This window comes from Odocoileus virginianus, chromosome 2 (genome assembly GCF_023699985.2).
Source record: "Odocoileus virginianus isolate 20LAN1187 ecotype Illinois chromosome 2, Ovbor_1.2, whole genome shotgun sequence".
NCBI lineage: Eukaryota > Metazoa > Chordata > Mammalia > Artiodactyla > Cervidae > Odocoileus > Odocoileus virginianus.
In genome coordinates, this window is record NC_069675.1 from 88,553,357 (window position 1) to 88,565,505 (window position 12,149).

General features: G+C 50.0%; 1 protein-coding gene across 6 annotated transcripts in view; it reads left to right on the forward strand.

The window, feature by feature from the left end:
* Positions 1-11,021, forward strand: part of MORN5 (MORN repeat containing 5) — a 34,815-nt gene extending 23,794 nt beyond the window's left edge. For 2 of the 6 annotated variants that reach the window (XM_070452275.1, XM_020907603.2), the window contains one exon: positions 8,554-10,808. Coding sequence is in view for 3 of the 6 variants with exons in the window: in XM_020907603.2 (XP_020763262.1) it covers positions 8,554-8,585 (32 nt within the window). In the remaining 3 variants the exon portion in view is untranslated. The other 4 variants (XM_070452280.1, XM_070452270.1, XM_020907600.2 and 1 more) reach the window with 4 other exon arrangements.
* The last annotated feature ends 1,128 nt before the right edge of the window (positions 11,022-12,149 follow it).

The following is a 12,149-nucleotide window of genomic DNA, read 5'->3' on the forward strand; positions in this document are numbered from 1 at the left end:
AGGACTGAGTTCACGTCTGTTGCTGAGTTCAGTAGGTCCTTAACATCCTAACATTCCCCCTGGCCGTCTCTGCTGTCCCACCCTTAATTCTGCCCTCAGCATCTGCCACTTGGAGGACAGGGCCAACCACCAGGCCTGTCCCCATCGGTCCATTGTCCACATGCAGCTGGAGAGCAGGGGTGGAAGGGAGCAGAGGTGCCGAGTGAGGGCCGACCTTGGGCCCCGCCCTTGGCTTCCCAGCGCTGCCCGTGCACAGCGGCTGGACATCACTAACATGTTTAGTCAATGCAGATGCCATTATGAGTGCTTGAAAAATAAAAGTGGGGCTCGGAAGCAAGAAGAATGGCAATATAAAGGATGTGACTTAGCGCCCTCCCCCGCTTAGCACGCATGTGCTCTGGAGTGAGTGGGAAGATGTGAGTTAGTGGTCTCCTGTTCTGGGCACACCTGCCACACACGGGCTGATGCTAGTTTTTTTTTTTTTTGATGCTAGTATTTAAAGATGCGTATTTTTGTTCTCACTAATATAGCCCGTAAACTCAGGCCAGCTACCCATCAGGACCACAACAGCAGGAATAACTCTGTCCCAGCAGTATCAGAATCCCATGTGATGTCTTCGTGAGATGTCCTTCTCCAGGATGGGGCCTTCCTTGGAGATTCTCAAGGGTCATGATGACTATGTGCACTTTTCCTCTTTACCCACCAACTATGTTGTGAGTGTGCTGTGTGTGCTAAGTCACTTCAGTCGTGTCCGACTCTTTGTGACCCCATGGACTGTATCCTGCAAGGCTCCTCTGTCAATGGGATTCTCCAGTCAAGAATACTGGAGTGGGTTGCCATTCCCTTCTCCAGGGATCTTCCTGACCCAGGGGTTGAACGCACGTCTCTTATGTCTCCTGCATTATTAGCAGGAGGTTCTTTACCACTAGCGCCACCTTACCCATCAACTGGAGCAGCGGAAACACTACCTGAGCTGTCACCAACTATACACACAACAAAGCTGGTATGAGGATCACATGAGCTCAGGCACGCAGAGTGCATGTGTGTTCCTGGCACACAGACATGCTTCCTGATACCAGGCCACCATATCCATTGTCCAGATTCACTCTCCCCCCGAGTTACAGCCTGATCCAGCCCTAAGTCTGACCCTGGAGGTCTCACCCCTATGATTTCAACATAAACAGAACATATCCACACCCCCACATTAAATATCATTTTTTGCTGTTAAAACCCCAAAAGGATTTTGATAACTTTGCTTGGTGGATTGGTTGACTGCAAGACTTTAACAATTGGCTGTGATTTCTTGAAAGCTTGTGTGCACACTGGAGAATTCTTGAAAACTGAGGAAACCAAGCCCACAAATTGATTTCAAGTGTAATAACATTGTTTGGGTTTCTAAATTTAATCATTAATTCAGGCCTAATGCATTAATTATCACATTTATTAATTTCAGTGTCGCAGTTTCCCTTTTCAAGTTCCGAGTCAGTCAAGTTCCCCATGTTTCTTACACTTGAATAGGCCTTGACGAGCCTGTGGGTGCCGGGCTCTGCCCCCCTATTCCCAGTGGGTGAAGCAGCCTGGCCTCACCCGTGCCCCCACCCTCACCCCCAAGACCTCCACCCACCCATCCCAGAAGATGCTCCTTTCCGGGGAAGCAAGAGCGGCCTGGGCCTCCCTTCCTGCCCAGTAGCAGGCTCTGCCTGGGCAGCGATCCCTCAGTCAATATTGGCCACGCCGTGGCCTTGGCCTCTGGCCACACCGCTGCCAGCCAAGTTCAAAGGCTCTTTCTTGTCGGGCACTGGTGACCGCCTTAATTGCGGGCACTGGCTCACCCAGGGCCTAGCCCTGCCCTCCAGCTCCCAAAGTCCTGCGTTTGCGCAGAGGGTGTGGTTGCACTTTGGGGCTCTGGGTTCGGCTCCTGCACCCCTCCTCCGGCTGGGGCGCCAGCTCTGCCATGCATCTCCCACCGCAGCCCGAAGCCACAGTTCATAAAGCACATCTGAGTGTGCACTGGCCTTGACCCCGGGGAAAGAGGGCAGTTCTCACGGCCCAGCTCCTGCCCCAGAGCCTGGCGTGGCCTGGTGTTCTGGATGTGCGCTGGGCTGTCACTGTGGGTGGGATGCACCCCCTCCCTCAACGTCTGACCACACACCGCAGACTCAGATACTCAGACACCGCCTGCCACGCACGTGTCTTGTGCATACCACGTGCCACACACAGGCTGAGGATCCCCGAAGGGGCGCACTCTCTTCTCTTCACCAGGCACCTCAGACACAGCCACCTATACACCCAGCACACGCCGATGCATGCTTGAACACATTTATGCTCACACTGGGTTAGATGCTCACACTTGTGAGGGAAGCACACCGCTTGTGCCAGCCTCAGTGAGGGTGATGCTCACACCAGCACGCTGAGCCTTTCCCCTCCACGCTGGTAGAATGAAGTGGGGAAATGCTTTCACCGCCACCTAAGCCTCCATGTCCTCGTCCTAACTGGGGACAACCCCGTTTACTCGCTGAGGAGGGGACAGGTGTGACCCTCTTCCCACAGAGCCCTGCACATCCTGGGTGCTCAGCCACTATGACCCTCATCTCCTTTCCCGAGGCTGGACACCTTGATTCATCCTGGTCTCTTCCCTTTCCCAATCCCCACCCAAGGCCCCTGCACACCAGGTGGGTGCTGCAGAGCGGTGGTGACCGCAAGTACAGTTGGCCCAAAGGCGTGCCGAGAGCTAGCGACATCTGGCTTGTGGGTACCTGGTGACCTGAATCCACCCCTTTGCCTTCTCTGGGCCCGCCTGCCCCAGCCTGCCCCTCGCTTTGAACAGAATCATTAGCTGAGCTGCAGCTCTTGATCCTTATGATGCTGATCCTTGTGTAAAGACCTCCTCCTCCCCGATTCCTCCCTGTACCCCTTGTAGGGAACCAGAAGTCCCAGGGGTGCTGAGTTCCTTAAGAACGCTCCCTTGAAGTTACCCAGTTTGGGAATTAAGGACCCATCAAAATGATGATCCTAGCTCATACCTCCTGGGCGCCCACCTAGGGCTGTTCAGCCCCGCCAGTCCCCACTCTGCCCTTTGCCCAGAAGTCTGGTGAAACCCCCTGTATGGACAAGCCCACTCATAAAGGGGCAGTGACTTGCCTAAGATCACCCAGCAGGCTGGCAACTGGGCTCACATAGGACCCAGAACCCCTACCAGCCTATGCTATGTGGTCACAGGTGCCTGAAGTCCCAACTTGGGATGACAGTTTCTGGCCATCTTTGGTTTGGGGGCATTTCCTGTAGGCAACATACTAAGCACTTTTTGGAAATGATCTCCATTGACCGTTCCAGGCAGGCACCTCTGCAGACGAGGAAATGACACCAGATGTGAGGCCACTTGCCCAAGATCTCCAAACTAGTGGCTGCCGCAGTCCAAAACTCATGCCCCTAACCCACGGTGCCGCAGTGTCTCCCTGCCAGCCATCAGGGGAACCAAGATGGCCTTGCATTTGCTGTTCGATCGCTTCTTCCCCCAGCCCTGCACCGACCTGCAGGCTGCACGAATGCCACCCTCGGTGACCTGTGCAGGCCTGCCCTCACTGTGAGGTCTGCCCCAGGCCAGTCAGGGCTTTGCGCTTCCTGAGCGTGGCTGGCGCCCAGGTATGAGCCCAGACAACCCACCCTCCCCGTGCGGTGGGGCTGCCCCGTCCATGGCCTCCAGACAGAAAAGGAAAAGGAGCCAGCGGCCTGAGCTCTGCACTTGGCATGTCTGCTTTGCCCTCTCAGCTCCGTTTGCTGAGGGTGGGGAAGAAATTCTTTCCCCTTTGTCTCAATCCCACAGGCTGATTCTTACTTTTATGTCCTCAAATTTACATTTCTTTATTCATTCATTCACCTTGTATTTATTAAATACTTCTTAAGTGCTTGATCTGCATTTGGTTCTGAAGACCAGAAGTGAATTGATCATGGCTCCCCTTGGCTGGCAGGGGTGACCGTGACCAACACCATGACCTCGACCTGGATCAGAGAAAGTGACCTCTAGGCAGGGCCCGGGTGGCGGGGGAAGAGGGCTTGGAGGACACATGTTCTTCAGGGTCTGAAGTCAGGACTGTGTGAGGCCTGAAAGAAAACCATGTTTATGTGGGCAGACCCATTTCCTGACCATACTGTCCTTAATGCACTGTGGATTTCTATTTCTTTGATGGAAATTCTAGACTAGCACATTTATGTTACATTTGGTTCTTTGTGTTAAAAGCATTAATTTGTTAAGTGATTGTGTTTAAAATATATTATAATTGTTATTACTCATGTTGAGATCTTCCTTCACTTTTACATCCAGAAAGGTCTAGAAATGGGACGTGCCCTGGGCCTCTCTCTCCCAAAAGGACGCGTGTCCCCCCTCCCCGGAACAGCATGTACAAAGGCACGGGGCACTAAGCACGTGCCTGTCGTCAACTGCGAGCAACAGAGTGGCGCATTTCACAGGGTGAGGCGGGCCTGGGAGGCTGGCTGGAAAGGTCTCAATGTCTGGGTGAAGGAGTGGGGAGCCTTTGCAGGGAAGACTTCTCAGCAGGGAATCCCGTGGTTGGATGTGGAGTCTCTCTTCCCAGCCCTTTTCGTCTCTATAAGATGCTTCTTTCTCCTGGTGATGGGTGAGACTCATTGGGTCATGCAGGGGAGGGGATGTGGGGAACAGCGGGGTCACTTCCAAAGTTTGAAAACCAGAATAAAGAAATCTTTGTGGCCCAAGAGGTGGAATGAATTGGGAGACTGGGATTGACATATATATACACACACACACACACACACACACTCTACTATGTATGTATGTAATGGGCCTTCCTGGTGGCTCAGATGGTAAAGAATCTGCCTGCAATGCAGGAGACATGGTTTTGATCCCTGGGTTGGGAAGATCCCCTGGAGAAGGGAATGGCAACCCACTCCAGTATTCTTGCCTGGAGAATTGCATGGACAGAGGAGCCTGGCGGGCTACAGTCCATGGGGTCACAAAGATTCGGACACGACTGAGAGACTAACAGACAGACTCACACACGCATATAGTAGATGACTGATTTGAACCTACTGCACAGCACAGGGAACTCTACCCAGAATTCTGTGGTCACCTAACTGGGAAGGAAATTCAAAAAGAAGAGATACATGTACATGTCTGGTTGATTCACTTCGCTGTCCAGCAGAAACTAACACACTATATACTCCAGTTAAAAAAATGGGAGAAAAGGAAAGATATCTTTGTGTCCCAAGAGCAGACAGATTAAACCAGTAGAGTGCCTAGGTCAAGCCTTTGAGTCTCAATCCCCTTGTCCCCAGTGCTAGGCACACGACAGGCCACAGGATTGGGCTTTTTGATTCATTCATTCCTTCATCCAACAGATGTGGGCTGTGCACTCTTGTGAGCCAGATACTGGTCTGACGATGCCACAGTGAATAAGGCCCTGGTTTCACTGGAACTCACGGTGTAGATGGGGAGACAGACAACACATAAATAAACAAGAAAATTGCAGCAAGAGCCGTACACTATGAAGGAGATAGAATGAAAGCCTCTAGATTGAGTGACTGGAAATGAAGGTGGCTGGATCAGGGATCACTGAGAAGCAACATTTGAGCTGAGACCTGGATGCCAAGAAATAGGTGTCAGGAATGTTTGTTGAGAGCAATCAAAGACAAATCAGAAGGCAACAGACTGACTTGAGACTTCACCTGGCAAAGCATATATTGGTTGCCTACTGTATGCTGGGTGCAGTGGTCAATAAGACATATACCTGCATTGGCTTTATGCCTAGTGGGAGGGAAAAATATATAAGGAAATATGCCAATAAGCATAGACTCATGCAATTTTTTAATTGAATGAAAGATGTTTTAAATTCTTTACAATTTTCAGGTTTCATACATGATTTCATATAATCCCATACTAACCCTTCCCCGCTAACCCCTGTATCGCACCTCTCCCCTTCCCTGTCTCCACTGGTAACCACTAGTTTGTTGTTCATATTTGCGTAGGCTCATAAATTGTGATGTGCAGGACCCAGGAAAGAGAAAAGGGTGTGAAGGACTTTATTCCAGATGGTTGGGTGTGTGAAAAGACTTCCACTCCTCTTAGAAAATGCAATAATCGCAACTTTTACAGAGCATGCTGGATTTTCAGGCATTTTTAAAAAATTAGCGTTTTATTTTAGAACAATTGCAGATATACAGAATTTACTGAAGCAATAGTACAGAGTGTTCCCACTATACCCCACATCCAGTTTCCCTATTACTAACATCTTACACTGTACCGTGCACATATCACAATTAATGAACTAACATTGACATATTTGGAGGAGGAAATGGCAACCCACTGGAGTATTCTTGCCTGGAGAATCCCATGACAGAGGAGCCTGGCAGGCTACAGTCCATGCAGTTGCAAAGAGTAGGACACAGCTGAGTGACTGAGCACGCGTTGATATATTAGTAGCAACATACTTCCTCCTTATTTCCTCCGTCTTTCCGTGATGCCTCTATTCTGTTCCAGGATCCCGCTCATGACACCATGTTACATTTAGTCGTCACATCACCTTAGGTTCCTCTTGACAGTGAACATCCCTCAGACTTTCCTTGTTTTCGATGACATTTTTGAGGAGTGTTTTTAAAATGTCCCGTGACTGGAATTTATCTGATGGGTTTCACATCGTTCGACTGGGGTTATGGGTTTAGGGGAGAAGGTAAATGCCATTTTCATCAAATCAAGGCTACACATTATCCACACAACTTATCACTGCTGACACTGACCTTGATCACTTGAATGAGTTGCGTTTGTCAGGTTTCTTCACTGAAAAGTTACTCCTTTTTTTCTCCCACCCCCTTCCTATACTGTCCTTTTTAGGAGGAAATCACTATTTAGGAAGTCCTTTTTAGGAGGCAGCCCACATCTAGGGAATAAGTCATGCCCAGTCTCCTCAAGGGCAGAATATCCACCTAAATTATTTGGAAGTCTTCTGCACAGGAGATTTGCCTATTCGCCAAATGTTATGCATTTTTACCAATATTTTTATGCTGGGTCTTTTTACTTTTTACAAATTCAAGAACCCTATTGGTGTTTCTAGAAACCTAGGAATATCTTCGGAGAAGGCAATGGCACCCCACTTCAGTACTCTTGCCTGGAAAATTCCATGGATGGAGGAGCCTGGTAGGCTGCAATCCATTGGATCCCTAAGAGTCGGACACGACTGAGCGACTTCCTTTCACTTTTCCCTTTCATGCATTGGAGAAGGAAATGGCAACCCACTCCAGTGTTCTTGCCTGGAGAATCCCAGGGACAGAGGAGCCTGGTGGGCTTCCGCCTATGGGGTCGCACAGAGTCGGACACAACTGAAGTGACTTAGCAGCAGCAGCAGCAGGAATATCTTACCTTCAATTACTAAGATGCATGAAATTATGAAAGCATTAAAGGGTAGGAAAAAAGCCAATGATTATTTTTGTTTTTTCTATTGTGGATACATATTAACAAAAGATTTGGGAAATATCCAAAACAGAAGAACCTCTCTAGTCCTACTGCTAGGAGCTGACCATTATTCCCATTCAATTTATTATTTTTAATTTTTCCTCTGTGTCTAATTTGTACACAGATTATACTATGTAATTTTGTTTCTTACCTCCTTCCACCTTTTTCTTTTTGCTTCTTATCATATCAAAAACATTTCTCCTACATTGCTATATGGACTTCATAATCATATTTTTTTCAGTAGCTGCTAAATATCCCCTCATGTGGCTCTTGGTGTCCCCCACCACCACCAAACTATAGCTGTGTGCCTGGCATATAGTCAGTGTTTAGAAATTACTTGTTAAATGAATGAATGTACAACAAAGTAATCATCCTCTTGTTTTAGAAGCGTGTGTTATTTCAGTTTTCTTGATTCTAAATAGTACTGGGACAAATAGATTATTCCCTCAGGATAACATCTCAGAGTGGAATTACTGGGCCAGTGGGGGCCAAAACTTTTCAAGATAAATGCACCAAACCAGAAATCTCCCTCTCCTTCCTCTGAACCACCAGCAATTGTGCGGAGGGTAATAATTTACAATTGATTAAAGAGTTTGTGGGGTGTTTTTTCCCCATCTTTCTTTCCCCTCCTCTCCCCCTCTCCTCCTACCAAAAAAAAGGGGGAGGCGGAAATTATCAGAGAAGGTGAAGATGTTCTCAGACAATCATATTAACATATTCCAACAATCGCAATTTGCAAAATAGTAATCACAACTCCCGGGATCGGGGAGGCATTAATCAAAGCTGCAGGTTTAATTCCATTTTAAATATTGATGAAATGTGCTTCGGCAGCCTCACCCTGGTGTGGCAGGGCCAGGGGAGCCGCCTCGAGGCGCCAGGGAGGTGGAGGGAGGGTTGGGGAGCAGCTGCTGGGAGGAGAGGCTTCTGTGATTCAAATTGGTGGCTGAGCGGCCAGGTAGAGAGTGAAAGGGGTAGTGAAGAGGGCTGTTAAGTCCATTGCTGTCACTGTGTAACGATCAGGGAGGGGCCGGAGGACTGGTTCAGCACAATAAACCCCGTTGGTCTGGTTTCAGGGTTACCGCTGAAGAGGTTGCAGCTGCGCTGATTCGAATAGCCTGGAGACTTCAGAACTGTAATTATCAACCAGGCTGCTTGCGGTGTGGCAAAAGTGGGCTTCACCAGCGCTTAACTCCTTGTGTGCCGCGCTCTCTCCGCCCCCACCCCCGGGGGGTTGGCAGCCACGCGCGGATTCCCCGGCAGCCTCCCCAGGGGACACTGAGACCTGCTGGCTGTCGAGGGCAGTCTTCCCAGGCCAGAGCTTGCAGGCGGCGAGCCTTTGTCCTGAGGCCACAGACAGAGATCTAGTGGGGCTGGGGGACAGAGGAGGCTTGCTCCATGGGGGCAGACTCGCCTTCTGGCACCTTCAGGCCTGCCCTGGGGTGGAAAGTCGGGCTTCAGGGTCTGATGAGTCTTGGCTTAAATTCCACTGGCCGTGGATACAAGGCAAGGCTTGTCCTCTATAAAATGGGGCAATCTCCCCTAGCTAATTTGCTTTAGTCGTGTCCGATTCTTTGCAAGTCTATAGCCTGTAGCCCATCAGGCTCTTCTGTCCATGAGATTTTCCACACAAGAATACTGGAGTGGGTTGCCATGCTTTCCTCCAGGGGTTCTTCCCTACCCAGGGATCTAACCCATGTGTCTTAGGTCTCCCGCATTGGCAGCCTGGTTTTTTACCACTAGCGCCACCTGGGAAGCCTCCTACCCTACTGGGGTCTCGCAAAAGACTCAGTGAGACCCGGCATTTGTAAAGCTCAGAGCACACAGTAAGCTGATAAAAAGTCTTGTCTCCCTGGCTCCTGGACCAGAAGAGGAAGAGGGTTCCTGGCAGGAGGCTGTAGTATGCAGGGCAGGATTTCTGCGGGATTTCCCATGTTTTAGCTCTCAAGGAGTGTGTTTTATCTCCAGCTTCTGCCATTTGTCACCCAAGTGTTGCTCAGTCGTGCCCGACTCTGCCACCCCATGGACCGTAACCCACCAGGCTCCTCTGTCCATGGGATTCTCGCCCAAGGAGGATGAGTAATTCCATCCTCCCATCTCTTAGGTGGGAAGCACTGAGCTAGACACAGGGTGAGGACAGGAGGCAAGACAGGAAGTCAGGGATTGGGGCCTGTCCTCTTTGTCCCCAGGAAGCAGGCAGGAACAAGGGAGGCAGGCAATGCGGTGCTGGGGAAAAGAAAAACAAACACGGGCTTTGCTGAGAGTCCTGGTGAATGGAGTTATGTGCACGACTCCGTGACCCTCCTCCTGGAATACAGCCCCAGAGAAAGTCTCCACGGACCCACCAAGGGAAGTGCCCAAGAACACAGCATCTGTCCCAGCATCATTCCTGGTATGGGAGGTGGAGGCATCCTTCGTGCCCACCCAGGGAGGATGAGTAGCCAGAAGCCCAGCATGGAATATTAGGCAGTGGTCAGGAGCAAAGAACGAGATGTCCACATCGCAACGAGAACAGATCTTGAAAATGTCGTGTTGAGTGAAGGAAAAAAAAAAAGTGAGACACAATGAAACTCACAGCACAATGACATTTGTGTAAATTAAAACCACATTTGCACACAAAACAGCAGGATATATTTTACAGAGTTACATGCGTTTTTAGGGGTACATATCCCACCATTGGAGTGGGTCTCTAGTCGTGGTGAGAGGAGGGGCTGGGTGTGGGTTTAGAGGATAAGGGGGAAAAATGAAAATAGAGTCAGTCTGCAGAGGGGCCTGGCACAGAGAGATGCTGGTCGTGTGCTAAGGTCCCTGCTCCACTTTCTCTCTCCCTCTCTCTCTGAGGTTTCAAAACAGCACAGGCCTTGTATGCAGATAAGTTCCCGAGGCTCAAATTCTAGGCTCTCCCATGTGCTTACCCCATGACTGTGGACAGAAGACTGGTTCTCCGAGCCTATTGGTTTGTCCACAGAAAGGCATGATCCCGAGGATTGAGTTGAGGGAGATAAACACGTGTGGGCCTGCAGGGCCCCCAGCTTCTCCTCTCCAGTCCCCACTGAAAGGACCTGAGCAAAGAGAAAGCGTCGGCCCTCTGGAGGAACCATGGTTTCTCTGAAGGGTCCAGAATGAAAAACCCAGAGAATAAGGCCTGGACCAGCGGTCGCAGGGGCGCCGTAAGTGGATGTCATACTGGGCAGGGACCCAGCTCAGAACAGCCCAACGATGCGCGCCTGCCTCCATCCGGTCAGCAACGTCCACCTCTGATACCACCCCAGTCCTGAAACCCTGCCTGGGGGGCTCCCAGGGCGAGGCATGACCGGCTCCCCCTCCTCCCTTACAGATGACGACGAGCATGAGTGGATCGTCCGGACGTGTCGGAAGGGCTGGGATGAGACCATGGGTCCCGAGCCCAAGTCGTAAGCGCTGTTGCCTCTTCCATCACAGGCTTCCTTCTGCCCACCCGGCCCTGGCTAGCTCAGGGTGGGGCAGGCTATAGTTCTAGGACCTGACTTTTGACTCTAGGAATAAAGGTTTTCTGCAGTCAGTGGCCCTGATTTCCTTAGACTATTCCTTGGGACGGGACCCTCATTCCACTTGTGTCAGAATCACCTCGGCAAAATTGTGAACTAGCGATGCTCAGCCCCACCCTAGAACCTGCTAATCAGAATCGCTGAGACTGGGGCCCAGCAATTTGCATTCTCAGCTATTTCTTACATGTATGGAAGTTTATAATGATAGATACATGTAATCGAATGAGCAATTCATAAGTGCAGGCAGAATGGGTATGTTACCTCAGCTCCTCCTAATAGCCTTATTTGTACAAGAGAGCTTAACGTCACCTTTACAGAGGAGGAATCTGAGGTTCAGGGAGATTTGACCTGCCTTCGGTCATACAGCATTTGAATCTGAGTCCCTCTGAAGATAAAGCCCAGCTTTATTACTTTTTTTTTTTTTTAGCCACAAGAAGTCTGCCTGATCAATCTTGATTTCACAGAGCAGTAGTACAGGATGACTGTGCCCAGGTTCACAGCTGGTATCTTGTAAGCGCAGAAATGGTTGCCCACAACAGCTCCTCCCTCTCTGAAGCTTCCCTAGCTGGGTCTCATACCCTAAGCACAGAATCAGTATGGTGCCCCAAAAAGAATCCAGTGTTGGCATCATACACACCTGGGTTTGGATCCCAGCTCAATCACAGGTATCATACAACCTTGGGCAAGTCACTTCACATCTCTGAGTTTCAGATTCCTCATGTGTAAAATGGGTATGATGATGCTTAAACCCATAGGGTAGCTGTGTGGATTGAATGAAACAATACAAGGAGCTGGCACTTAGCAGGAATTCGGTATGTGCTTGTTTTAAAAAACTAATTTGTTAGCTGTGCGTACGGAGTAATTATTCTTCAGAATCACCCCCAGGGATCTTATGTGTCAGCTGAAAACCAGCAGAGGAAGTGGTAACATGTTCCAGGGCTATACTTGGGCCACAGGCATTCTGGATCTTCGCCTAGTTTTCCCACCTTAGAGACTGCTGGCTCCCGCACCTCCCTGCGCCTTGCCCCCTGGCTCACCAGGGGCTGCCCAGGAGAGGGGAGTCAGGCCTAGGAGGGCTCTGCCAAGGTCTACAGGGACAAGAACCTAGCTGTTTGAATTGGGGACCCATAAGTGGCATGCTGGTG